Source organism: Hesperophylax consimilis, chromosome 17 (genome assembly GCF_061612785.1).
Source record: "Hesperophylax consimilis isolate HC1 chromosome 17, BYU_Hcon_1.0, whole genome shotgun sequence".
NCBI classification, from domain to species: Eukaryota; Metazoa; Arthropoda; class Insecta; order Trichoptera; family Limnephilidae; genus Hesperophylax; species Hesperophylax consimilis.
The window spans coordinates 20,554,410-20,581,422 of record NC_142852.1 but is presented as its reverse complement, the minus strand read 5'-3'; the positions used below and the strand labels follow the sequence as shown (position 1 = coordinate 20,581,422).

The 27,013-nt window shown below is 36.1% G+C and overlaps 1 protein-coding gene across 1 annotated transcript; it reads right to left on the bottom strand.

Annotated features, from left to right (window-relative positions):
- Window positions 1-6: 6 nt before the first annotated feature.
- On the bottom strand, window positions 7-25,495 carry LOC149416182 (uncharacterized). The gene is made up of 10 exons (XM_089641903.1): window positions 25,334-25,495; window positions 19,110-19,184; window positions 14,611-14,709; window positions 11,261-11,356; window positions 9,495-9,725; window positions 8,028-8,248; window positions 5,495-5,620; window positions 5,029-5,126; window positions 1,050-1,203; window positions 7-670 (listed from the first exon to the last, which is right to left on the bottom strand). The coding sequence occupies exons 1-10, from the start codon at window positions 25,493-25,495 to the stop codon at window positions 7-9; spliced, it is 1,926 nt and encodes a 641-aa protein (XP_089498029.1).
- Between the last annotated feature and the right edge of the window lie 1,518 nt (window positions 25,496-27,013).

Genomic DNA, 27,013 nt, shown 5'->3' with positions numbered 1-27,013 from the left:
GAGACTTCAATTTGTTGGTTCTGCATAGCGTAGACCAATTGACAAACTGATTTGTACATCTTGTTGGAGCAACCTGTCGCTGAGGAACATGTTTCTTCCTGATGAGACCACTTGGCTCCAAGGGTCTTGAATAAGGCTCAACACCTCCCCTGCAAGAGTCAAAAATGGTTCATCATCCTCTTTAATTGCCTCTTCCAAACTGGCCAAATCTTCTCGAGAGGAACTATCGTCTCCAATAGGTATATCAGCCCAACTTTCAAGATCTGATCCATTTTCATCTATATCTGCTGCATATGCTAACGAATCATGGCACCCTCTATCACTTCCAATCTTTCCATCTTTGTCTTTGAATGTGCGTCTATTCTCTTTCTCATCTTTGGAAGTTTCCAAAGCTTCCATATTTCTTCCAATATGTTTTTTAGCTTCTGCACTTTTGTGTTCATCTGCATTGATGCAATTATTTGAACCCTTGTCCTTAAATGTGCGTCTTTTCTCTTCAAAACCTCTACTACGATGTTCGTTTTCTTCGTATGATATTTCCACATTATCTTTGGCTTTAAGATTTCCTTTATCTTTTCCAGGTTTGGGCATTACTTCCACAGTGATCTGGTACTGTGACGCCACATCTCTGGGAGCTGCTATCCAGCACCATACCCTGACTCCGTTATTTCTAGAATTAGAAAATATATTATTTCGTACAATTTTATTAAGTGCAAAATATCGGCATGAAGGTTAAGTTTATTTTTTTTTAGAGAAAGAATAACATTCTTTGCAAATCTCAATATTTTAACACGTGGTTTTAATACACGGTTTTAATACACATACGCCTTGAGGATCTCGTTTCTTAGCATTCAGTCCACTTAAAAGGTTTTTGAAGTTGTGTCTTTGTTAAATCTATTCGCTTCCTCAAGTAAGTCCATATGGTGTGTGAACCTTGGATAAGTTCCATGTTGTTTGATGCGGAAACTATACACCACTTGCATACTCCAAAATTATTTCTTACAATGGTATCGGCACAAACTTTTGACTTATTTTGTAAATAGACTAACCTTTCGTTCCTTTCACACTTTGGGTAGAACCATCTGCTGTGAGCAAACAGTGCGGGCTGCGTGCTCGAAGATGCAGGAGAGAGAGTCAAGCTCGTACCGGGCACCAGCAAAACCGGGCACGCGTGCTTGGAAATGGCGTGCTCGTGCAGCGTGCCTGAAAATGATAAACATTGCAAAGATACGTATATTATAGGCATAGCAGTTAGAGTTGATTGACACAAGATTGCGTGACAAAACCACAACAAAAATCTTATTAAAAGTAAGTAATTTTTTAGCATGGATTCCTGTTTGAATCCTGTGTTCGAACCAATTGATATATGTATATGGCGAACGATGTGCTGATATAGGCTAAGTCTATATTACATATTTTATACATAGGTATATATTTGTAGAAATAACTATTTTCTAGGAAAAAACAGATCAAATAAAATATTAACCACCTCAATGTCAGATGAACACATAATTCCAAACAAATCACAAATAAACTCCCTAAATTAATGTACATTTTCCCAAACCTAAGAAACATATTTAAACTAAAGTAATATACTTTGCACTTATAACCTTTCCTTAACCTTCACAGTAGTAAACATTGTTTTTTTTTGTAATTCTGAAAATGTCAGTTTTTTGCCATTTTTCCTCGACTGATTTCGACAATTCATTATCATAACAGACACAGATATGAAATGCCTAAACTATAAATACTGAAGGAACTAATATTAGAAATCAAGGTAAACTTGTGTAAAAAGATGTCGATAAGATTTTATTCAAGTAAAAAGGATAACGAATCAAAGAAAAGTCCAGATGAAAAAAAACATTCAAGATTTGAGGACTCAATTCCAGTTCATCATCTATTGAATGCACATAAAAAACATTCCAGTTTTGAGGACTCAATTCCAGTTGTAGGATCTCATCTATTGAATGCACATAAAAAACAATCAAGTTTTGAGGACTCAATTCTAGTTGTAGGATCTCATCTAATTCAATAGATGACAATAGCACACAAAAAAATTAAAAATGAAACAAAAAAATTAAAATAATTCACATTTTTAATTAATGTTTGTGAAAAAATTATTTCACTCTCGAATAGTGGCGGGCACACACCAATCGTTCCGCGGGCGCCATGGTGCCCGCGGGCACGGGGTTAGGAACTCCTAAGCAAGACGGAAGGAAAATGGATGAAATGCTGTCAATGCGTTTTTACTTTTGCAGAACAAACGTCAAAATGATACTATTCAATGCATTCTGCACATCACTGTACACGTCAGAACTGTGGGTAGATTACACTGCATCCCAATAGCATAAGCTAAAAGTCGCTTACAATAATGCTTATCGCCAACTATTTCGACTACCGAGATACTGCAGCGCTACGGAAATGTTCCTGGAGGGACGAGTGCACTCTCTCAGAGCGGTTCTGCGCCATCACATGGGAAGCTTATGGCTCAGACTACGCCAATCAAATAACACCTGAATGTTCAATGCTATGGTTGCCTAGATGGAGTCCCCCCTGATGGGCCGACACGAGACGGGAGATGTTCAAATATCCTCCATAAACGGCTGCTTGCATTCATTTTTCACTTCTATTCTGCATTGCCTATCTGTGTATTATTTTTATTTTAAAATATGGAATGTATTGCATTGTACTACCCCTGCATACATTCTGGAATAAACTCTTATTATCATTATTACGTATAATACAACAAGAATAAGTGCAACAAAGTAAAATTCCAACCTTTAATTAGTTCAGCGCAGTCAGCATTGATGGGACAGTGGAAGCTCATGGCAGCTGCTTCTGTAACAAGAAAACAAAAATATCTTTAAAAAGGCTCCAATACTAAGGTTCCACCAGAGAAAGCGATAAAACGCTTTTGTTTCCGCCAAATATTTAAATATATCTCGTGGCTCAATGGTTGTGGCGCTTACGTCATCGAGCGGGGAGGAGTCAGATAAAAGTCTCGAAATACACTCTGCGCGTCCAAAAACGGAAAAGTTTACAATAGTTGTTCGTACGTCGTAATGTTGATCTTGAGGTGATTATATAAAAATTAAACTGAGCAGAAAAACATAAATTATGCCCAGTGTCACTGTTTAATATTGAAACAGTTTTGGATAATATTTACGATTTTTCCCATCATATACTATTCATTTCTTTCCTTAAAAAACAGCCTTACCCACACCTGAAAAGAAAAAGATGATTTGTTGCATTGTTAATTGTCGCAAGTACAGCATTCGAATTCATGTCGTGTAGCAAGAAGGTGCAATCGTAGTGTCCTCGTCGTATTATTCACATGCTTTGTGCTCGGATTGCAAATATCAAAATCATATTAAAGATTATCTTTTTTCGGAGGAAATTCAACCCCGTGAACAGTGCAAGTTTCAAGTAATTCAAGGTAGGCTGTTCCTTCATTCCACTTTTCCCGTGATTTTTCAAAACCAATTGAATGAGCTTTACATTTTCGTTTTATTGTGGATTTGATTTACAGTTCATTTACGTGTAATAGAACACGTTAAAGTCACACTAAAAGTAATGGCACTTCTTCCATACCATATCTTTCATCCATAAGTATTCTGGGCAAGAGGAATATATATGGTAGTTAGTACCAGAATTTCCGCAACGACATATATCCCGACCTATAATATTACGTATTGGAATCCGAAAGCTTATCGCAAGCAATTTTGGACTATCAAATGCATAATTTAGAAGTTTATACAGAAATACTGAGTCATTGCTGGAATACCCATTTTAAAACTCAAATATCTTGTATATGACTATTGTGATGTGGCTTCCAGACGGGAGAATTTGCACTCAAGTTGACTTCTAATAAAGGCAAAATATAACCATGTGTATGTCCCCCATTCTATTTAATGTATACATTTTTTTTTTTTTTTTATAGTGAATACCTCACAAGAGTCCCAACTGCTCCCGTCTGGAGCCAATGAGACTATGGCATCCCCAATTGGGGGATGTTGTGAGGCTGAAGGTAAGTGGGGAAGGGAAAGAGGAAGGTGGGGAAGTACCTGGCTATTCAGATCTAGTCACTAAACACGGCTAAAGCCATTTGGAGCAACGTTTCAATTCTGAATGGTGGTCTTACACCAGGGCGATACTGGTAGTATCTTCCACTCTGAAACATACATGGACGAGTTATCAAGTCGCCTGGACATCAAAGCGGGCTGTCGTGTTAACAGTACATGTATGAATCATTTAAGCTACGCGGAAGACATGATCACCCTATCTCCGTCGATTAAGGGACTAAGATTACTCCTAAACACTTGTGAAGAATATGGAAAACAGCATAATATGATGTACAACCCGAAGAAGACGGAATTGATTGCGTTCCACCACGGAAAAAGTCAAGATACAAGTAAGATGCTCCCCGCATACCTTAACGAGGCAAAAATAAATACATGTTCGAACGTGAAATACTTGGGGCACATTATTAATGAAGACCTATCGGACGATGGTGATATCGAACGACAAAGGAGAAGCCTAAGCATAGTGTCTAACATGATTGCCCGCAGATTTTGCAAATACAGCAATACCGTTAAAAAAATACTGTTCAACGCATTCTGTACTGGCCTGTATACGTGTGAGACATGGTGCCACTACCGAACTTGCTCGATGGAACGACTCCGAATTCAATATAATGACGCCTGTAGAATAATATTTGGATACCGAAGATACAGCAGCGCGTCGACAATGTTCACGGAACTAGGACTGAATGGATTTGCCGGCCTGATGAGACACCGGGTCACTGGAGCCAGGATGCGGCTAATGGCCTCTGCCAACATGTTGGTGACTGCAGCCTACCAGCACCAAGCGCCACTCCTGAGTGAGCGCTGGGCCCAAGCGCACTCAAGAATAAATCAAAACATTTTTTTGGGTTCTGTATTCTGTATGATGTAGATTTTCCCCAATTTCCCGCTTGTGCCACTAGTTTCCAGACACCACGTGTATTAAGCATTTAGAGTCTGCTGTTACCTGTGTTCCCGTGAAAGGCGCTGGTTGGTGTAGGCAGGCTGCTACAAGAACAAGCCAGGCTGTCCAGAGAACTAGGGCGGGAGGGCGGTGCTCGGCTTCTAGAACATAAAGGAGGTGAAAAATTACGCTAAAAGTTCAAAGCGTTTTATATAACTCCATATTGCTCTTATTTTTCTCGTGGTACGAGGCGGTGTACCGGTACTAAGGGTCGTATGATCATTCATCACTTATGTTGGTAAGATTGGAACCGTATCAGGCAAGCACAGTATGCTCATAAGCTCTGAGCTTACGGCTCCCATCGAATTGAGCCGTAATTCAATTGATTCGTACGATAATATTGAGCTGATACCGTGACTTACACTCTTAATAAAATGAGTTATGAACCATCGCCACTATATTGTCTGATTGGCAGAAATGGCCATCTGACAAAATGTCCTTATTTGTGTTTTATAATTCTGAATCATACCTCTGAATGTCCAGGGTGGACAAGGACCTAGAGAGGTCTCTATCCTCTGCCAGCAGCGCTGTGGAACCAGTCGGTGATATTGTCCTTGAGATGTTGCCGGTGGAGCGAGCCCGGCCAGGCAGAAGCCTATAAAATCGTTAATTTGATTTAATAATAATAACATGGCATTTATATAGCGCATTTGAGTGTCATTTCACTTCAAGTGCGCTTAACTATAACAAACTTAAAAACGGTAATTCAGTATTAGTGGTTATCTTCTTAAAATTATTCCTACAGTGTGCCTTACCTAGGGTTGCCATATTTGGCCAGGGTCTCGTCGGGACGTTTCAGGATGGAGCAAATAAAATTTTTGTAATACTTAAACAATTTCTTCATTTTATAATAAGTAAGTAAATATGTTTGTTTTATAGGTTACTTTAATTGGTACTAGCGGAAGTACTTGGCTGGTCATACTTTTCAGAAGATTTCGCTTTTCTCAACAATTCTGGGTACCTTTTAACATAATTGTAGAACTCTGTACAAGTCATGTTATAATTGACTTGACACTGTAAAATCGACTCCACAGTCTCTGGGAGCAGGCGATTTCGTTCATGAGTCCAGTGGGCCGACATTAATGAAAAAACTCTTTCTACTGGGGCGTTGTGAGCAGGAATAGAAAATAAATACTCGCATAATTTCAAAAGAAGGCATTTTCTTTCAGGATTTTCAGTTTCTTTAAAAAAGTAAAGCCACTTCTCTGCAACCGAATCGATCGAATTCCATTCTTCCGAACCAAGCTTAGCCTCTAGAAAGCTCTTAAGATAATTATGTTGCTCAAAGAGATTATCGCTGAAAGTCTTCACACCATTACTATTCAGGTATAAAATATTGTTTTCGATTTTTCCGCATTCTGGAATTTCAGATAGTGTTATCCAATCGAACACTTCATATTTATCAAACGAAACAGACCACTTTTTCAGATACTCGGAAGCTGTATTATAAAATGCTACAGCTTCCTCTTCAAATCTTGAAATCAAAACTGTTGTTTCAGGAGTTGGATTCTCATTTTTAAGTTTATTCATTTGGATTTTGGTTTGCATGCCAATAAATTTGGCAGATTTCCTTTCAATCAGGGTGTTACACGTTTCGTTTAATATTTTTCTGATTTCAACTATAGACACCTTGTTCTTTTCAACGCTTTTTATATTTTTTTGAAACAAACTCAAGTTGGAATGCAGAAAGAGGAAATAAATTTCACTGATCGGACTTTTAAAGAAATCTGAAATAATTTTAGGTGGTGTCCATAGTTTCAGAATTCTTTCAACCGCGGGCTTTAATGATAACCATCTTGTTCTTGAGTGTGACAAAATAGTCTGATGATTAATATTAACATACGAACAGAACTCTTTCAGCTTCTCCTTTCTAACAGTGTATATTGAAAAATAATTAAATATTTTGAGGACGATAACTTCGACATCCACAGACAAGATTCCAGCAGCGGTTGATACAGTATTGTGCAGAATATGGGCTGAACATCCAATTCCTTCTATAGGTTTTTCCAAATCTTCTTTTATTTTATGATAAACATTGCACCAACCGCGTCTTCAAGCCCTCCGAAGTTGGTATTAGTATAGTCACCACAAAAAGCAATCAGCTTATCTAGTGGAATCAGCAATTGTCTTAAAGTGTCGAGACAATATTTGGAAATAGTGTCCGATGTTTGATCTTTTAAAGAATCAAACTTCAATAGCTTTTGTTGAATAACATCGTTTTCAGTGAAATATTGAACAAGTAAAGGAAACATCTTTTCTGCTTTGTGATTGGACGCGTCGGTGCCGATTCCATAATACGAAACTTCTTGCAATTTTTCTTTTATTTGTGACACAGAATGTGGAGCAAGAATATTAATATAATTGCTGTAGCCTTGGTTCTTGCTGTGGACTGTTTTGCTGCAATTTTAGAGTCGGTATACATTGTAGCATTCAGTTTTACGTTACAGTCAAGTGAATTGAAAGATTGATGATGTTTGACAACTTTATAAGCTGTCGTTAGTTCCGCCTCCGCAATAAGCAATTCTTCTTGAGTATCTTTTTTAATCATAAATCTGGATATAGGCCTTGATGTAGATACAACAGCGAACCTTTTTTTGTGATTGGTCGTAGAAATGTGGTGCTTTACGTATTTTTTTTCCGATAATTTTATAAATAATTTAATTTGCCACATTATACAATAAAATCATAACCGAAAATGGGTTCATAAGTAAGAGATTTTGAACTTTAAAGCAGTTTTCATAGGCCTTATACATTATTTTTTTCTGGGCTTATTTAAAGACTTATCTAAAAAAAAATCGATTTATTTTATATGAGACAGGCATTGTAAGTGCTAACTCTCTCACTTCTCACTAAAAAATCTTGTCTTAAAAACATTAGTTTACCAAAAAAATAATAACCTGACGTTATAGTCCCACAATTACCTTAAAACAACCCCCGCAATGCCTCCCCAGAGATGACAATCCTGTGGACCTAATGTAAATTCTTCTATGGTGTAAACTTACCGATCTAGCAGCCTTTGAGTACCCCAACGGATACCCTTCGGTCCGTCATGTTCAGGAAATCCATCTGATGTGCTGGTCCCTTGCAGACTGCTTGTCCCGTGCAGCCCCACCACGCCCTGCAGCCTAGTGAACTTGGCCTTGTCTCCCAGTAATGCTCTGGTCAGGTGAGTCCCTTCAGCCCCAGCCTTCAGTTCGAACGATTCCACCACGCAGTTGTAGATCTGCATCAAATTTATAATATTGCCGTCATTATTATTCCCAGATCACTCTCGTCCTGGCTGTCGTTCACTGGCCACCATGAATTGATGCTAAATGTTAATTGTTTCATGTTTATGTTATTTTGATATTAACTCGAGAGAGATCCCATGCACTCTTATATGCTCCGAAAGCGAGGACTTCTACCTATCAGAACGCGCCAATAAACAGAGCGACTCAACTGCTTAACGATTCTGCATTAGCCATCGACATTTTCAATGTCACCTACAGACAATTCAGTAACTATCTTTTAACACATGTCACAAAATAGTAAAACTGCCTCTGTAAACTTTTTAATTTGTAATCTTCTGCATGATATATTGGTGTATAACCGTTTTATGGAGAACATGAAAAAATAAATAAATAAATTAATATATTAGTTAGAAAGAAAAAAATTAACCAAGCTTTACAATGAAATATGGAAATTAACAACAAAATAATTAAAATGAACACCTTGATGAAACTAAAGTTTCGAAAGTAATTTGAGAAAATATTATGAAACTTTGCAAATTTTTAATTAATTATTTTAATATTAAATTACAAAAAAGTGAGGGTGCAGTAATGTTTATCATACATTTTTCTAATAAAATATGTCTTTTTTGTTTCCAGACATTGTATTTCACTGTTTAAAACGTATTTTAGTATTTCAAAATTTATATGTTTATTTCTAATAATAAAATGAAGGTGTATTTTATCGCTTTTCAAAAAAAGCATTTAGTTTTGAAAGAAGCGAAAATAGACACAAACTCTTCGACTTTCTGACAGCTTTTTTTATAAATGTAATGGGTTAAATATTATTCACTTTTTGTCAGGGCCAAAAACGACCATTACTAACTTCCTAGTTCTATCGGTCTCTGTGCTTCCTCCCTCCTTCAACATGGGTCTATTTTAAGACACATGTTCACTTCTTCCTCTCCAAAAAAAAAAACCATCCGCACAGCATCCCTTAGGATGATAGGTACTGAGGGAACGTTTACATCCACTTAAAAAAATCCAGATATCAACAGTTTTAACATCGTCATATACGACTTTACCTCACGTACACCTCAAAGATCTTATTTAAACATAATCCAGTCTATTTTCATTCCTTCTCTGCCAGTTCCATGCCCCACTACCATACATTGGTAGCAGCACATCTCATTTTGTATCAATTGCGTACTCCATTCCTGGTCCGTCTTTCTAAATATCGTGTGTGCTTTATTATTTATTCACCTCGTCGGCTAGCAGGTTGCGCGTCGCGTTGGGCACGAGCGGCGCGCGACACAGCGGGCACGCGGGCAGGCGCGGCCGGCAGCGCGCGCAGATCAGGTGCCCGCGCGGGCACTGCAGAGCGGGCGGGCGCACGCTGCCCCCGCACACCGGGCACTCGGCCGCGCGCAAGATGGCCGCCAGGCACGCGCCGACACGATGCAGCGCGCCCGGAAGCGGGCCACAAAACAGAGACTGAAAATTAAAAAAAAATTAATTACGTGATTGCTGCCAAAACTTTATTAATAATAATTAATAACAAGTGTGATATTGAAGTATGACAAAGTTAAAAATGAAAAATTGATATTGTTGAATTAGCTCAGTGATGAAAGCAATGCCCCGGCAAGACAACGGTCCTTTTTCACATTTTTCGTTTGATTTAATTACAAATTATTATGAAAAAATCACGGAATATCCTTAAATCTCGACAAATCAGTTGCACTTTTGAAAATGGCGATTAAAATAATTTTCTATTCGAAATATTATAAATAAAAAAAATATCAGTTCTATTTCTGATTTTACACTTAAATTCAAAGCGAATTTGAATTCACCGAAACAGATTTCACGCAGGACTAACGCACAGTACAAACAACAAACTCTCAACGCACTTTCTTGTCTTCTTCTTCTTTATGTGCCGTATCAGGTCCCCCCGACGTTGGCGATCACTCTAGAAAATGCCTCTTTGTCTTGCGCTGCCCGGAATAGCTCCTCCACACTTTTAATGCCGGTCCACTCTCGTATATTTCGCAGCCAAGACATTTGTCTCCTACCAGGCCCTCTGCGACCCTCTATCTTGCCTTTCAATATTAACTGGAGCAAGTGATACTTCTCCCCTCGAAGAACTTTCTTGTCTGAATAATTTTTATTTATATACAACTGATTCCAATTTTGAAAATGACACTTAAGGCGAAGCTTGGTGCTAAATCACTATTTTGATTAATCTTTATTACGAATTGTGTACATTATGAATACCAAAAAATATGCTTTAGATTAATTGAAGGTTTTTCTATCGTTTCGCTTGGGTAGAATACAAATAACAAAATAAATTACTCAATAAAAAATATAAATGTGAATTACTAAAAAAAAATTTTTTTCAATACAAATGTATGAACGCATAAAGGAAACAACTTTTAAAAAATACATTATTATAGCTAAGATTATTTGTGACAGTTTCATTTGATTAACTTATTTTGCTTTCTTATAAAACTATTTACAAAGTAAATAAAAACCAGTTTTGTGCTTAGAACGGGGTACCCCAGTAAGGACACATTATGTTATATAAAAAAATTGTTAAATAAAAAAATAAAAAATAAATATATAAAAATAAAAAATCGAACGTTTCTAGACTCCATTTGTCTTGCGATTTTAATGCCTATTATCTACAATATAAGGTACACGAAGAATATAAACATTTTAAGCTTGTAGCTTCCTCTTAAATTCAACTCAAATCTGAGTTCATTGTACTTGTATAGTTTCATTATTTTAATGAGGCGTTTTTAAAATTGCAATTATAATATCCCGTGATTTCTCACATAATGAAAAATAACATACATGTCTGCAATAGCTGATGTGGAAATTAGAATTGAGTCGTTTGTGAATGACTCGGCTCAGTGAACCGGATCTCTATATCAGACTGATCCGGTCAGACATCTGTGCGAACGTGTGTATTTTGGAATAAATTATACAGTTTAAAATTTTATATTTATCTGATGTTTTCAGTTCAAACTTACCTCAGGGTCCCAGTCCTTGCCTGGTAGTTCACAGCTCCATACAGCCAGTGTCACCAGTCGTCCTGATGTTCGTACCAACTGCGCCACCTCGCTCACCTAAACAGTTAATACCTCGTTCAGAGTCAACATTTCACAATTACACAATTACACACCTATGTCGGCGTCAATATTGCATATCGACGACAATAAGTTTCTAAAAATAATAAAAAATCACGATGACTGCCTTCTTTTCCAATCGGATATCGACTCTTTCTATGATTGGTGTAAAATTAATTGTTTAAAACTAAATGTCGATAAATGAAAAATTATGTCCTTCTATAGATCAAAAAAACCGATTGTCTTCGAATACAAACTTAACAATATTTCCTTAGCAACTGTTACATCTATTAAAGACCTTGGTGTCTCTCTTGATAGCAAGCTTTCTTTTCGGGATCACTGCAATCGTTAATAAATCCCTCAAACTACTTGGTTTCATCACTAGAATCACTTCGGACTTCAAAAACGTAAATACCCTTAGAACTCTTTACTGCTCCTTGGTTCGCCCCCATCTTGAATATGCTTGTGTTATTTGGTCTCCTTTTTTATGCTGTCCACATTCGACGCATTGAATCTGTTCAACATCGGTTCTTAAGAGAGATTGCTAGGAGGCTAGGATTAGAAAAAGGCAAATACTCATATGATGAAATTGAAATAACTCTAAACCTCTCGCCTTTGGAAGTCCATCGGGAAAGAAATTACCTCATTTGCTTCTTCAAAATTATAAATGGTATTATTGATTCACCTACTCTACTGCAACTCGTTCCCTTCAATATCCCCTCGCACAGACTTAGAAATAATGAACTGCTCTTCTTCAACCATCATTCGACAAATTATGGATATTATTCACCATTGTCCAGAATGTGTAGACTAGTCAAAACCTTAACTTTTTTGGGATAAGTCTGAATGACCTTTGCCAGTCGCTAAACAAGTTACGGAATATTATAAGTGTCCTGTGGTCCTGACCCACGGCGTAGTCTTGACTTGATTCGACTTGTCACTTTATTTTCTTGTATTATATCTGCCTTAATGTCTTTGCTTTCATGTACCTTGTAGCAGTGCTTACTTCTGGGCGGCGCAGTTCCTACCCGATTAGAATAAACATTGGTCAATTTTCTCCGGTTGGCACTACTGTTTCGAGCTATTGGTCCGGAGCGCACTTCGTCGAGCTCAGTTGCTGGCTGGACTCAGGGGACTACGGTGTGGTTCGTGCGACACTGGAACAATGAGGGACTACTTTGCAAGTCACGAAAGGTCTTTTTCTCTTTTAACTTTTTAATCGTGTAACTTATCATTCTAAGAGGGATTACTTATTTTACTTCTTGCGTAGTAATTTTATACTACGCTGGCGCCCGCTCAGACATTCCTTACAAGATTGTTAATGTTTTAAATTAATAATTTTACCTGCTCTTAGTCATATTTTTATCAAGATGGCGTTAAACTTACGTACATTCATGACACGCCCGGAGATACGATGTTTATTAGAGTCTCATGTTTATTTTTATTGATCAAGTATTTTAATAATTGTTATTTAATAAATTAGCGTCTGTTGTTATTTAAAACCTTCTATTATTTAACTTCCTTATCAGATCTCATCTCTACCTACATACATTGTGTTCAGTGCGTGTGCGTAGATGACTAGATTATTGTATTTGGTAATTACCAATTAATGTCACAATCGTTAGATCCATCATTAATTTATACAATTAATCTTTTCATCACCCATCCATTGGCAATAATGTTACAACCTTTGTCTACTCCTGTACTTTTCATTTTACTGTATTCGTGTTATTATTTTTAATTTGAAGATGTCCGTTAATAAATAAATAAATATCAACAATCAAGGGCGGCTGGTCACTTAGGTCAAATGAACAATGACCCTCAAAACAAATATTTATGTAAGGTTAAATTAGACATGTTATGAACGAAGAAAAGTGGTTGAAAATGTCGGGGACTCTCGAGGAACACATGGCACGATTAATCAAATGCTTAAGTGTGGTCAAATGCGGCGTGTGTGATGAACGAAGAAAGTAAAGTATATAATGAGAATGTTTGACGTAGTTTAATGTTTTGAATGGTAGAGAAAGTCGAGGATACTCGAAGAGGAGATTGCACAGTGAAGTGAAACCAATACTAAACTTTTTAAATTCACAATCTTGATTTCAACGATTTTTTTCCAAGAACGGCATTGTAAAAAATCATACAAATATTATTGTTGTCCCGTTTCTGTGTACGCACAACGAACGACACGATACAAACAACGCGGGCGAGTCTAAATATACATGCATTCTGAAATACTGTGAAAATCATAAAACACACATAATAATGTGGTGTGGAAGCGATCTGTAAACCGTATCCAATATGCTAGAACGTACGTTCTTTCCACGCATGCGCACTGAGACCCGCAAGCCAATATCTTCGTCAACTTTATACGATATTAATGACAGCATCGAACGTACAAAAATCGTCTGTGATGCTCATATGTAAAATGCACAGAATCGTATACTCTATTACTAATCCATTGGATTGTTTTGACAGTTTGCTTTGAGCTTGAATAAAGTCGAATTGAATATTATTAACCTGCGATTTACTTTTTAATCATAATTTAAATAAATAGAAATGAAAACTCACAATAAGATGGATACTTCGCCAACGTGTTCTAAATGATAATAGTGAATTGTGTTGTTGTATAATTGAATCATTAATACGACAATGTTTTGTGTCTCGGCCATTTGCAAAAAAAACTTATTCTGGATACTGGAAATATTGAGTTATGGAGTTTAATGGATTTATGGAGATAATTTTAGACAGTACCTAATTGTATCTTGTTCGTGGGCTAGCGTCTAGATGTGCATATTTGATATCAAGTACGTAGTAAGTACGAGTCATTTGATGTCTACAAAAAGCCACCGACCGCCACTAAGTTTTCCACAACTTGTGGCAATTTATTGCTTTTTCTACAAAATTCAGCAACTTTTTCTGTCTTCCACTTAAGGAGAGACAAATTTTTCACTAAATTTTGGTTTCCCGCCGAGTGTCGGAAAAGATCAAAGAAAGTTGACAACTAAAAGTGGACGATTTGTTTGAAACTTTTAGTTGAAATGTTTTGTCAACTTTGGTGTAAACGCTTTTTACGTAGAAACTAGTTCCAGCCATTATTTTTGAGTGGTAAAAACCAGTAAAATTGAAAGGTATTTGCTTCTGAAACTCTTAAAATTGTCAACAAAAGTGGCGGGACGTTTAACGTTTTAGTATGGGACATTTATAGTGCATCTTGTGAGAGGTATTCACCACTAATTTTTTTTAATACCAACCTTTAGGCCGAGTAGATCTTGAGTGCCAACTCGCAGAAGACAGTCTCCCTCTAGCAATCCAGCCTTGCCCGAAGGAGAATCTCCGTCCACGCTGCGTACCTGCAACACAAACAATCAACACACGCTAAATATTGTACAACCTAACCTAACCGAACTGTTTCTAATAGCAAATACCCTATAATATAGAACATAATATAGAGGGAACAAAGTCCAGCTTCTTCTCTGTGCCCTCCGGTGTACTTCAAGGTTCTTATTTAGGCCCATTATTATTTAATACGATATTAAAAAATGTTTTTACATACTGATTACCTAGCATATGCAGATGATAAAAAAACTATACTCAGTTATTAAATCCATAAACGACTGCATTAAACTTCAAAAGGACCTCAATCGTCTTTTTGCCTAAATCAACCTCAATCGTCTTTACTGATTTAAATAATCACAAAATCGTAAATCTCCAAAAGTTCTTCACCGATTGCTTTGAAATTTTGACACAACTTTGCATTTGAATACGCGTGTGTTTTTATATACCTATATTATATAGAAGTCACCTGTGACATTTTTTATATCTGTTGGACTTAAAAGCAACACGCTCTAATGTTTCTCTATATGCACAAACAGACTGATCCAGAGCAACGCATGGGGGGAATAGCTAGTTTTAAATCAAAACCAACATTTCCTGTGAAATTGTAAGATTTATAAGTAGGTACTTAAATATCTTCCCATTTAATTTAAAAAAAACACGAAATTTCACATAAAGGTTTATATACCGCCGCCCCGGAAACTATTTAGTGGATAAATGAAATAAATGTTCGAAACCCCTGCCATAGGTCACCGTTTGGTGAATTATCAGGGGTGCCGGGGATCATCGGGTGAGGTGTGTTCAGGATACACCTGCCTACCAGATGCGTGGTATGCCAGATCGGGAGAGATTGGTTCTGGGGAGACCCTTTGAGCTTTCCAGCTGGTGTCCCTTGACCCATCACCTTGCGCCATAGATAATTCGTACATCACTCCTGGATACAGTGATCTTTGCATTCCTATTATTCCTCTCCTCCATTTCCCTAAGCAGACCCTCTATAGAGCATCCTCAAAGATGATACAGGCCTATGTCGAATTAATTTAAAAAAAATAAAACAATAACCTGTCGAGTACCTACGCCAAATTTTCTCCGTGCTCAATTTGTTTCCATGTTCATAATAAGTTACTTGTTTTTTTGCAAAACGGAGTTTTTGTAAATTGAAAATGTGTTTGAATCACAGACATATGAATATATAGACTAGAAATTAAAGGTGAGGGGTAAAATCAACTGTTGAAGAACGAAGGGGGTAAAGCTAACTGTGATTCGTCAATAAATCAATCTGACAGTATATAGGCATCTCGCATTATAATATCACCATTTAGTTCTTGAAAGTAAAATCTGCTTTTGAATGAATAGACATTTTTACATGAGAGCGCAAATTACTAGCCACGTTATGAACAAATTTGCGAAGTCCAAATTCGGCAAAATAAATTTCTTCTATTTTCAGAGTCGAATATTTCGTTTATGTATTTAGTTAAGACACTTTTATAAATGTTCATAATTTACTTCCCAGCAACCAACCAGCTTTGTGTTTCGCGTCCAGACGTATGTCGATGTGATAGTATATGTTTCTACAACTGATCCATATTATACGATGTGAATATGCTTAAAATAATGCTTATATATGGAATGTAATACGACAATTGGGTTTATTCTCTTTTTCACATCTATTTTTACAAGTTTTCATACTACAAGCCACCATTTTGCCGTGTTATTTCCATAGATGCCTCGACCATAGTTCGCACAAGAATGATGACGTCACGTTTTCTAAATTCACTTGAGGCCATATGCGAGCCCAGCCGGCTCCAATGGAACCGGTATGGGGAGTGGGGAATAATACGCTTTTAATCACTTAGGGCAGGTCTACTAATATTCATATGTCTATGGTTTGAATTATATTTTTATAAAAATATGTTTAATGAAATGTTTTTTGATCGTGCCTATCCGCTGCTGCGGTGCACTACAGTTTAAAACGGCCACCATATTGGAATCGGTACCGGAACGTAACAAACAAATTCACGGCCAAATGAAATGCCAATGGTTAAGTTACACAGGGATTCACTGCGCTCAATTAATAAACAAATTTTAAAATTTATTTAAAAAAATCACATTAATTAGACAATAATATTTGTACTATATCGTATCTCGTGACGTCACGGATTATTAGCGAACGTTTTATCCAAGTTCAATTTGAGAGTTCAAAATTTTGCAATTGATATAAATATCAAAAAAATAATTTTACACATCAGTAAAATTAGTTTTTCATCAAAATTACCAATGGATTTTTTTGTATTGTTTTTAATTTGATGATAATCAAAAAATAACAGCTTATTTTGGTTGTGAGTCTGTTTGTCTGTGTATGTAAAGGAGGAAACACATTATTAAAACGCGACGCGACGCCACGTCTCGACACCCGATGTGCACCGTGCACATTACCAACACGCGACGCCACGACATACTAGCAATTTCTGAATACAGTTAGCTAACAGCAGTGGAAGTGAATGGTTTTGTACTATGGATTTAATAAATAACGAGTCAGATGAAGACTTTGAAGAAGATTTGATGCAAATTATGGGTACATATATGATATTTAAACGACTCGAGAAAAAGAGAATAACTAGGCGTTACTGGGTTCATGAAATAAATCAAAGGAGAAGTATGTGTGGTGAATATCATACTCTTTATCCAGACTTACTTCAAGATAGTGAAAGATTTCATGTGTATTTTCGGGTTACTAAAACACAATTTGAAGAAATACACGAATTTATTCAAAGTGACATACACTACACAAGAAAGATAAGATAACATAAGATCCCTGTATATAGCTAAACTCATGTCATATATAACAGGATATCGTTTTACCAACTCAATTAATTGTTCGTCGGTCATTTCGCTAAATAAATGCAAAAATAATATTAAATTGGCATAAATTCCTTATATGCTCTGTGACAGTTCTCGAACGACTGACGCGTGGCGTCGGGTGTTGTCTAGAAACATACTGCGCAGGCCGCGTCGGGTAGCGTGTTTACCCCCACCATGGGCAACACACCGACCTGGCACGTCTGGATCGGATGGCGTGTGCGCGCATGGCGTCGCGTCGGATGTTCATAGTGTGATTCTGGTCTATAGAAAACAATACATTTGATTCGACTCAACACGCATCGCGTTTCATCGGGTCGCGTCGGGTTTTAATAATGTGTTTCCACCTTTACTCTAATACAATAAACTCGAATTTCTTTTAAATAAGCGTCATTTAGAGTATTTCTTTTGTTTAATTTTTTTTTGTGAATCTTGTCAGGAATCTTTTTAGCCAACAAGCAATCATCATTCTTACAATTAAAATTTAATTATATTTATTTTATATATTTTATTTTAATTATATTTATTTTATAGAAGGGAGGAGGAAAATAATTTCCCTAAAGGCTTATATCATCTTTGGGATGCTGTATTAGGGGTCTTTTTGAAGAGATAAAGGTTCCACAGCCGAGCTGCTGAACTCAAGAACGTGTCGTAAAAACGACCCGTTCTTACAACCGTGTACAAAAGTTGTTTCCCAACTATGCACTGGTGCCGAAGGGATCAATTACGCTAGTCCCTCGGAGCATCTTCCATCGAAATACCGGTGGAACAAGTTAAGCATTCCCACCTGCCGCCTGCGAGCTCAAAAGATTACGAGAAATTAAAAAAAGTTTTCAAATGTCAAACGTTTTCAAAATATTTTTTGGAGCTCCAGACCAGAGGTGGCCGCCAAATTTAACGGTGGGGCCCCACTTAATATACGGAAGATATGCAATGTAAATGGCATTGCGTTTTGTTTGGATTGATTGATATTAATAAGTTTTGGAAATTTGGTGTATCTTTTGTTTTTGTTCAGACCGAAAAGTTATTTATTATTAATTAATTTCAACGCCCTGGTGGGCTTTTACATAACAATCTTTTACATAACATAACATACAGAAACATTTTTAAATGGAAAAAGATAGACTATAAAAATAAAAATAAAAGTAAACCCACTGGAGCGCTTTGCGACAATTTTTTGCAAGTATTGCGCAGTATCTTAGTAGTACCTCTGGGTACATCCTAGAGTACTTATTGAGTCTAAAAATATGGAATAAACTGTGAAATCTAGGTGGATTCACTGGCTTTAAACCGCAGTAATCATTTCATATTGTTTCTTTACTAATATTTTGAGGAATGATGTTAATTGTATCGAATGGCTGAATTGATTGCGCAACACGAAGCGCTCCAGTGGTATGAAAGGTAGGTAGGTGAATAGATAAGTTAAAGTAGAGTTAATTCATTGTAATAAAAGAGAAATAAACTAGTAGGTATGTTAACAATTACAAAAGTACACGTGAATGGCTAAATGTGATACATGACAAAATTTATTTATTTGTTATGTTTAGATTTGACTTACCCATGGATATGGATCCCATTGGCTTCGCGTCAGGTTAAATCCGATGTGTCCAACTGACTCGTTCGTCCTCTCCACCTGAAACATACCAAGAGTCATTATCATCCTGTGAGCTCTGGCGTCGTGAAATTACCGCAGAACTTTCTATTTGAAATATCAATGTTAACGAAAAAAAAAATCTGTTGTTAGAGTGGCGAAAGTTTTCTTGAATAATTGAGCTTTGAAATATACACAAAAAGATCGATAGACCAAGTTTCTGATTAAGGATTTTTTTTATCAAAAATCACACAACAGTTCTAACTGTTCCCAACTGTTTGAAGCCAGTGAGACAAACTATGGCATAAAATGAGGAGGAGAAGAAGATAGGGAGGAGGAAGGTGGGGAAGTTCCTGGCTATTCAGATCTGGTCACCAAACACGGATAAAGCCATTTTAAGCTAAGTTTCCATTCTGAAGTTTTACAACAGGGCGATACTGAGATTATTTTCCACTCTGAAACGTGCCGAAAGTATAGGTACCTACTATATATACAGGGTGTATCGGCACGTAATAATAAAATAATAATAATTGGATGACTTGTATAGCGCCGTTTTTGTGCAAAATCACCTCAAGGGCGCTGTACAAACTTATAATACATTCATACGTACCCGACAAACTTTGACCAGCTATTCCTTAGCACATTTGGAGTAAAAAATGTTACGGGCACTTTGCTGTCCGGTAACATTTTTTTTAATAAAAAAATTATCATTCATATTTTCACCACATGTCACCACTGTTTTATCCTTTGTCAAAGTTTGAAAACCCATCTGGCAATATTTTATTCGAGTTTCGTTGAATAATATACGTACGTACCTACATTGGCGCGCTTTTACAATCACAACGAAATGGCATGGCACCATTCGTCTCATTTTTAACTATTATTATTTAGTGTGTATGAAAGAGCGAAGACGCTTTTTGACACACTTGCTAATAACAGCTGTTGAACACGAGAAACAATGCCAATGACGGTGACGGAGTGTGGATTTTTTTATATTTTTTTGTTTTTAAATGAAAAACAATGTTACTGGACAGCAAAGTTTTTTTTTACTCCAAATGTGCTAAGGAAAAGCTGGTTAAAGTTTGTCGTGTACGTGCCGATACAACCTGTATAATAAGACTAACTAACTAACTAACTAACTAACTAACCATCACGCCGTTTCCCCGCAGGGGTAGGCAGAGAGGACGGACCGCCAAACAACTCGGTCACACCACACACTTCTTGCCTCATTCACATTCATACATCGTCTCGTACAAACTCTTCTATTATTCTGACTCTTGAGATGGCTCGACTCAAGTATCTGATTCACTTGATCGTGCCATGTCTTCCGGGCGTCCCCGACTTCTGCTACCATTCACATGTGCATCATATATTCTCCTTACATTCCTTTCGCTCTACATGCCCAAACCATCTAAGCGTCTCTTTCTTGGTCTTATTCATTACGCTTACATCAGCCTTGCACTCTTTGCGGATCTCCACATTCCTCACACAATGATACAAGGTTTTAGCACACATACGCCTCAGGGATCTCATTTCTAGAGCATTCAGTCTACTTGCATCCTTTCTCTGCCTGTTCCATGCTTCACTTCCGTACAGGGTAGGTACCAGCATTCCATTGTGGACTATGTATATATATTAATTTAAATTAATAAATTGTGAATTATCATAAATTCATCAATATTTACTTGACCGCGGAGGCTGTATTGGGAAGAAAAACAATTTAATTTGCCTGCCTAGGACCTAGAAGTCAAAATGCGTCACTTTTGATGGGATTTTCTATTGCTAAATTATTGTGAAAGGAAAAAGATTGCTGTCAAAAGTTGATATTTCTATAATAACCAATTTTAAATGTTGAAATCATTGACTAATTACAAATGATCAATGGTTGAAATGGATAAAAATATTTTCAAAAACGTGTGAAATATTTTGTGAATATTATACGGGTTTTTCAATAAGAGGTGTTATTTTGATATACAATCGAAAAGATCAATGGTTTCGTTGCTTGTGTGGCACGTAGCGCCGTCTTGTTGAAAGTAAACGTTGTCCAGATCAATATCATCCAATTCCGGCCATAAAAAAGTACTAATCATCTCGATAGCGCAATCCATTCACCGTAACTGTTGCTCCAGCCTCATTTTCGAAAAAGTAAGGTCCAATGACTCCGCCGGACCATAAACTGCACCAAACAGTCACACGTTGAGGATAGAGAGGCTTTTCAACAATAACTCTTGGGTTTTCCGAGCCCCAGATGCGACAATTTTGCTTGTTGACGAAGCCACCGAGGTGGAAATGGGCCTCATCACTCAAGATGATTTGCATTTGATTTACTCAAGTGAATTTTAATAATTTAAATGCGTTGTTGAAGCGTGTATCGTTCCATTTTTATTAATGGCGCAGTTTCTACTTGTCAAATATAAAAAAATGACAGCTTCAAAAGTAACATCTACCGAAATAGCGGGCTATTTAAAATAACACCTTTTATTGGAAAACCATGTATTATGAAAAATTAATGTCAAAATGGAAAACTATTTAAAAAAATTATTGTCTGTTACAAATGCAAAAGGAAAATTTTGAAAATATTCAATTCAATTCAAGTCCACGAAAAAAATATCATTTTTTGTCGGCAGTGTAAGGGCTTCCACAGTTTACCTTCAAAAAAGTAGAAATGTCGCTGTCTTCATTTTAAAACAACATCCCTACCCTTCCATATATATAAAATATGTAATGCTTTACAATACCTCAGAAAATTATTTGAAAATTTCTGGTATTTAATTTTTTTTGTTTTTTATGAATTATTCTATGTTAATTTGGATTAAGGCGATGGACTACGTCGTGTAATATTTTAAATCGAGCCGCTATCAATAACAGCCCTTACGTAGATGGCGATAAGTTTTAAATTCCCGGTTACCACCATCCGCCTGTTTTGATTTATGCAAGAAAAAGACATGGCCAAAAATGGCCTTTTATTTTATTTTGTGGATGTTCAGGCAGAAATATTTAGGGTTTTTCTGATCATTTTATAAATAATTTAATTTGCCACATTATACAATAAAACCATAACCGAAAATGGATACGTAAGTAGGAGATTTTGAACTTTAAAGCAGTTTTCATAGGCTTTATACATTATTTTTTTCTGGGCTTATAAAAAGACATATGCAAAAAATTCTCGATTATTTCAAAGGCCAAGATGTATTCTACTCGCAGTATTTAATTAAAGCATCTGAAACATTTCTAGGCGACCAAATTTTTAAACCAAAAACATATGATTTTGCATTACTGCATCGCCTTAACAATGGGCGTCAGAGGCTATTTTTAAATAGTAAGGTAACAATAAACATAACACAAAAGTAATACAAATAACTGTTTCATGTCAAAAATGCACATTTTCAATGTAGTGATAATCTCTAAGATACAAACTAAAATTCATTCATAAATTAAGAAATAATATAGGAAAATAGGCTAGTCGAAAACATGTCCGTCACTACCAGTGTTAATTTGAATGAACATTGAAATTCATTTACAATATTCTGGGAAATGACTGTGAAAAGTGAATTGAACTGATCTCATCTTAAATTAAGTAATCAATGACAGCAAAAATATGATGAAACTCATAATCAGCAGATGTCGAAATATTTATCATTTTTTTGGCGGGAATAAGGATTTCATCCAAGCGGAAAAAATAAACACCACAGAACAGACTACAAGCTATAAGAAAACAAAAACATGGTTTTTTTTAAATCGCTACCGTTACGGTAAAAAAATCACTGGGGCTGAAAGGATTAAGGTTAAACGTAACGCTCGTTGTATTCTACGTGTTCACAGATGGCGTTAATTAATTAATTTTGTTTAAATATGCTTTTGCAAGGTATTGCTTTACAGTATTAAGACAAATTATTCGTTTGCGCCCTCATATACGTAATATGAATATGAATAAATAGTTTTGTCCATATAAAAACTCAATTCTATCGAGAAAGGCATACAAATACAATATTGGATTGAATCATCGGTAAAATATTGTATTTGTGTGCCTTTCTCGAAAGAATTAAGTCTTTAAACGAACAAAACTATTGATTCATATTCATATTGCGTATATACGGGCGCAAACAAATGATGTGTCTTAATATTGTAAAGCAATACCTTGCAAAAGCGTATTTAAACAAAATTAATTAATTAACGCCATCTGTGAACACGTAGAATACAACGAGCGTTGCGTTTAACCTTAAGCGCAATACTTATAACAAAGATATTTTTGATGAAGTTTTGCACAATTGACGTTTAAAATTAAAGGAAAAAAACTGTCTAAAATTTCTTTAAACTCTGTGTGAGGACCGGTCAACGGCGCACAGTGGGCTTTCATAGACATAGAAACTTGAATTTTCAAGGGTATTTTTTTTGGCTAGAAAAGGATTCTGCTGTTGCGTGTAAAAATGAAGGAGTTATCATTTTTTTAAGAAAGTTACTGATTTTATTTTTGATGATTAATTTTTACAAATAAATGTGTGTGTACAACTGTTTTTTAATCATACAATCCAATACAATTAAAAGTTCTAAATACCTACTGTGAATAGTAAATATATCGCCACATTGGTAAAAAAACTTTTGTTATTTCTTAGACTGTTTTGGTTTATAGTGTCAATAATATATTGTAAACTAGACAAAGCATACTCATATGTAAAGCATTTAAGCATTAAAATGAATCATCAACATAAAAAAAGTTTTTTTTCAACTTTGATGATTTAAAAAAAAAAGCGCAAGTTTTTTTTTTTTTTATAGTGAATACCTCACAAGAGTCCCAACTGCTCCCGTCTGGAGCCAGTGAGACTATGGCATCCCCAATTGGGGGATGTTGTGAGGCTGAAGGTAAGTGGGGAAGTACCTGGCTATTCAGATCTAGTCACTAAACACGGCTAAAGCCATTTGGAGCAACGTTTCAATTCTGAATGGTGGTCTTACACCAGGGCGATACTGGTAGTATCTTCCACTCTGGAACGTGCCGCAAATATACTATATATTATTTTAATTAATTAATTGTGAAATAACACAAATTAATCAAATAAAATTTATTTGCGCACGCCGGGTTCGAACCCGCAACCTTCGGAATGGCAGTCCAATGCGTTACCACTGGACTATGCCGGCCGTCATGCGCCACAATACGAAGTATTTCAAAAAAATACAAATAAATAGTAGTATATCTGTGTGTTAGGATATAAAAGCCAACCTTATGATTCCAGAGATAGCCTCATTTTTAATATCAGTGCCATTCAAATTTTTCTTAAAAAAATGATAACTCTTTCATTTGTACACGCAATTGCTTCATACGAAATTTTATAGCATAGTAGATCAGCAGAATCCATTTCTAGCCAAAAAAAATACCCTTGAAAATTCAAGTCTCTATGTCTATGAAAGGCGATTTTCAGCTCACTGTGCGCCGGCGACTTCTTCTAGTAGAAAAATAAACAAGTAGTGAATCAAATATTTAAGGCGACATAATCCGCTAAAATATAGTTAGAATCTTAAAGACGTAAGTGAAGAAGACGTCTACAAAAATATGCGACGCGCGTGCGAGGTGTATTGGACGGACCTACAGTCGAATTTGCCTTAGCAAATACTCTAAAATAAAGATATGACGTAAGTAAAGAAGTCATCCATAAAAATATGCGACGCGCGGCCCTGCACATTGGACGGACCTACGGTCGGATTTCTACGGAGTTTATTTGAATTATTTCTGATGAACGTATTACTAATTTCTCAAATGTTTCTAGAGGGTTCCCTCGGGAAGTTACTAATTCATCGTCTAGAAAATAAAATCTTTTGTTCTAATAGTTAAACCTAATAATAGTTAAAAAAATGTTTTGTAAAATTTTTCAAAACCGTTTTACGTAGAATATTTTTATAGTAAGATGCTGTTTTTATAGATGTTAAATATAACTAACTTGCAAACGTAGGTATTGCTCTGGAAAAAAAAAGATATTTTAGTCCATGAGTTCGTAATAATTAATAAAAAAAGTGAGCTTCGTGCAAATCCCCGTTATTAAAGTATTGTGTATATTAACAAAAGTGTATGCTTGTCAGACGATTTATGAATGTAAATGAAGCAAGAAGTGTGCCGAGAGAGAATTTTGTCGCGTTCACTCTCTGCATAAAAACGGCATGATAGTTGGTTAGTTAGTATATAAAAGAAAAATACTTACCACAAGTTCCCTGATGCAGCCATCTTTGTTGATAAAATCTTTCCCATTAATTAACACATCTGGCAACACTGCATCTACCACGTCTTCAAACACTGGCAACACTGGGTCAATTATTATTCTTCCACTTTCTGGCAACACCGAGGCACTATTGTCACCGTCCATTGTCAACGAATTCAATACAGATTGCCTTTTTTCTAGCAACACTGGATGTAGCACATACATAGGAAAAGCTTATTATGGTATTGGGATGGCGGGATATTAGTCAAGAGTGTAGCCGTTACCTGGAAAACAAAAAATGTAATTAATAAAACTTTTGTACCCATAAATAATACTGATGCTTTATAGCTATTAACCGCTCGAGTGATTTTCGGCAAATTATGCCAAGTTTGCAAAACGATCGCACGCCACAATATGCCATTTCGACTAGCAGAATTCGCGTATTTACGATTTTTAAGTAATTTTTTTAGTTATCACAAAAATATAGGTTAAGCGGTAAAATATAGGAGAAACCATTTACCAAGTTATGATTTAAACAAAAGAAATAAAAATTTCAAAATACTGATTCAACAAGATGTGAACAATTCATACAATTTTAAAGTCAATTTTCAAGTTCTGTAATGATTCAATTCAAGTTCTGTTTTTATGTCGGTTGGTTGTTTGACATCTTTAATAATAGCAGAACTAGAAAATTAACTTTATAACTTACATTTTATAACTTTTGATAATATACAATGAAGAAATGCGAAAATATTTGGATTTTTATGAACACGTGTCCGACATCGCGATATCACATTCGTATTTCACTTATTTTTAAGAGGAAATATATCAATTAATTCTTTAAATGCCTGCAATCCCGTTTTTAACCGTATTACGAATAATTACGAGAGTCTTAACAAATTAGCAATATTTTATATCAGTTTTAATTTATCCTTGTATATAGTTATGTCACAAGGACCATCAAATGTCCTGGCCACGATTGATGATTTTAGTCGTTGAAGAAAAGTCAGGTCTCTAAAAATTCAAAATACTTACTCGATGAAGCCAATTCCTCTTCGTGTATGAAAAGAGTTTTTGTTGGCAAATGCTGAATGAATTTTATTTTGTGAGAAAAAGTGGTAATTGTTTTGTAAACAGTGGCGGATCCAGGGGGGGGGTCACGGTGGTCATGACCCCCCCTGAGCCCCAGCCCAGGGGGGGTCATGACTACCTAGGTACTGGGCCCATCCAGGACCTAGGTGGACCACTAATTAAAATTGTTAAACATAATGTTTTTTTTATATTTTTTGTCACAATATAAATTTTATTTAAGTACTTTCAATATTTAATTAATTTAATATAATACTTTGTTTGACGGCAAACGCATTATTCGGGAACGAACGCATCGAAAATTCGAATGTTACCGCGTCACCGCGCACCGCCACCGGCGCGCGCTTCGGCCGCCACCTTTCATATTATTATGACACATTTCGTGTAACCACGTGTGACGCTTGCCCGCGCTTTGTTTCGACTAACGTCTAGCGTCTAGCAAAACCTAACCTCAATCGGAACGACTAAACTTTATTAATAAAGTGTTTACTTTTATTTGTTTACTAAGTTAAAAAAAATAAGTTCCAATATAAGTAATAGTGTTCTTAAAAATTGTTGCTGCAAATTCAATTCATTACAAGAAATGGTAAGTAA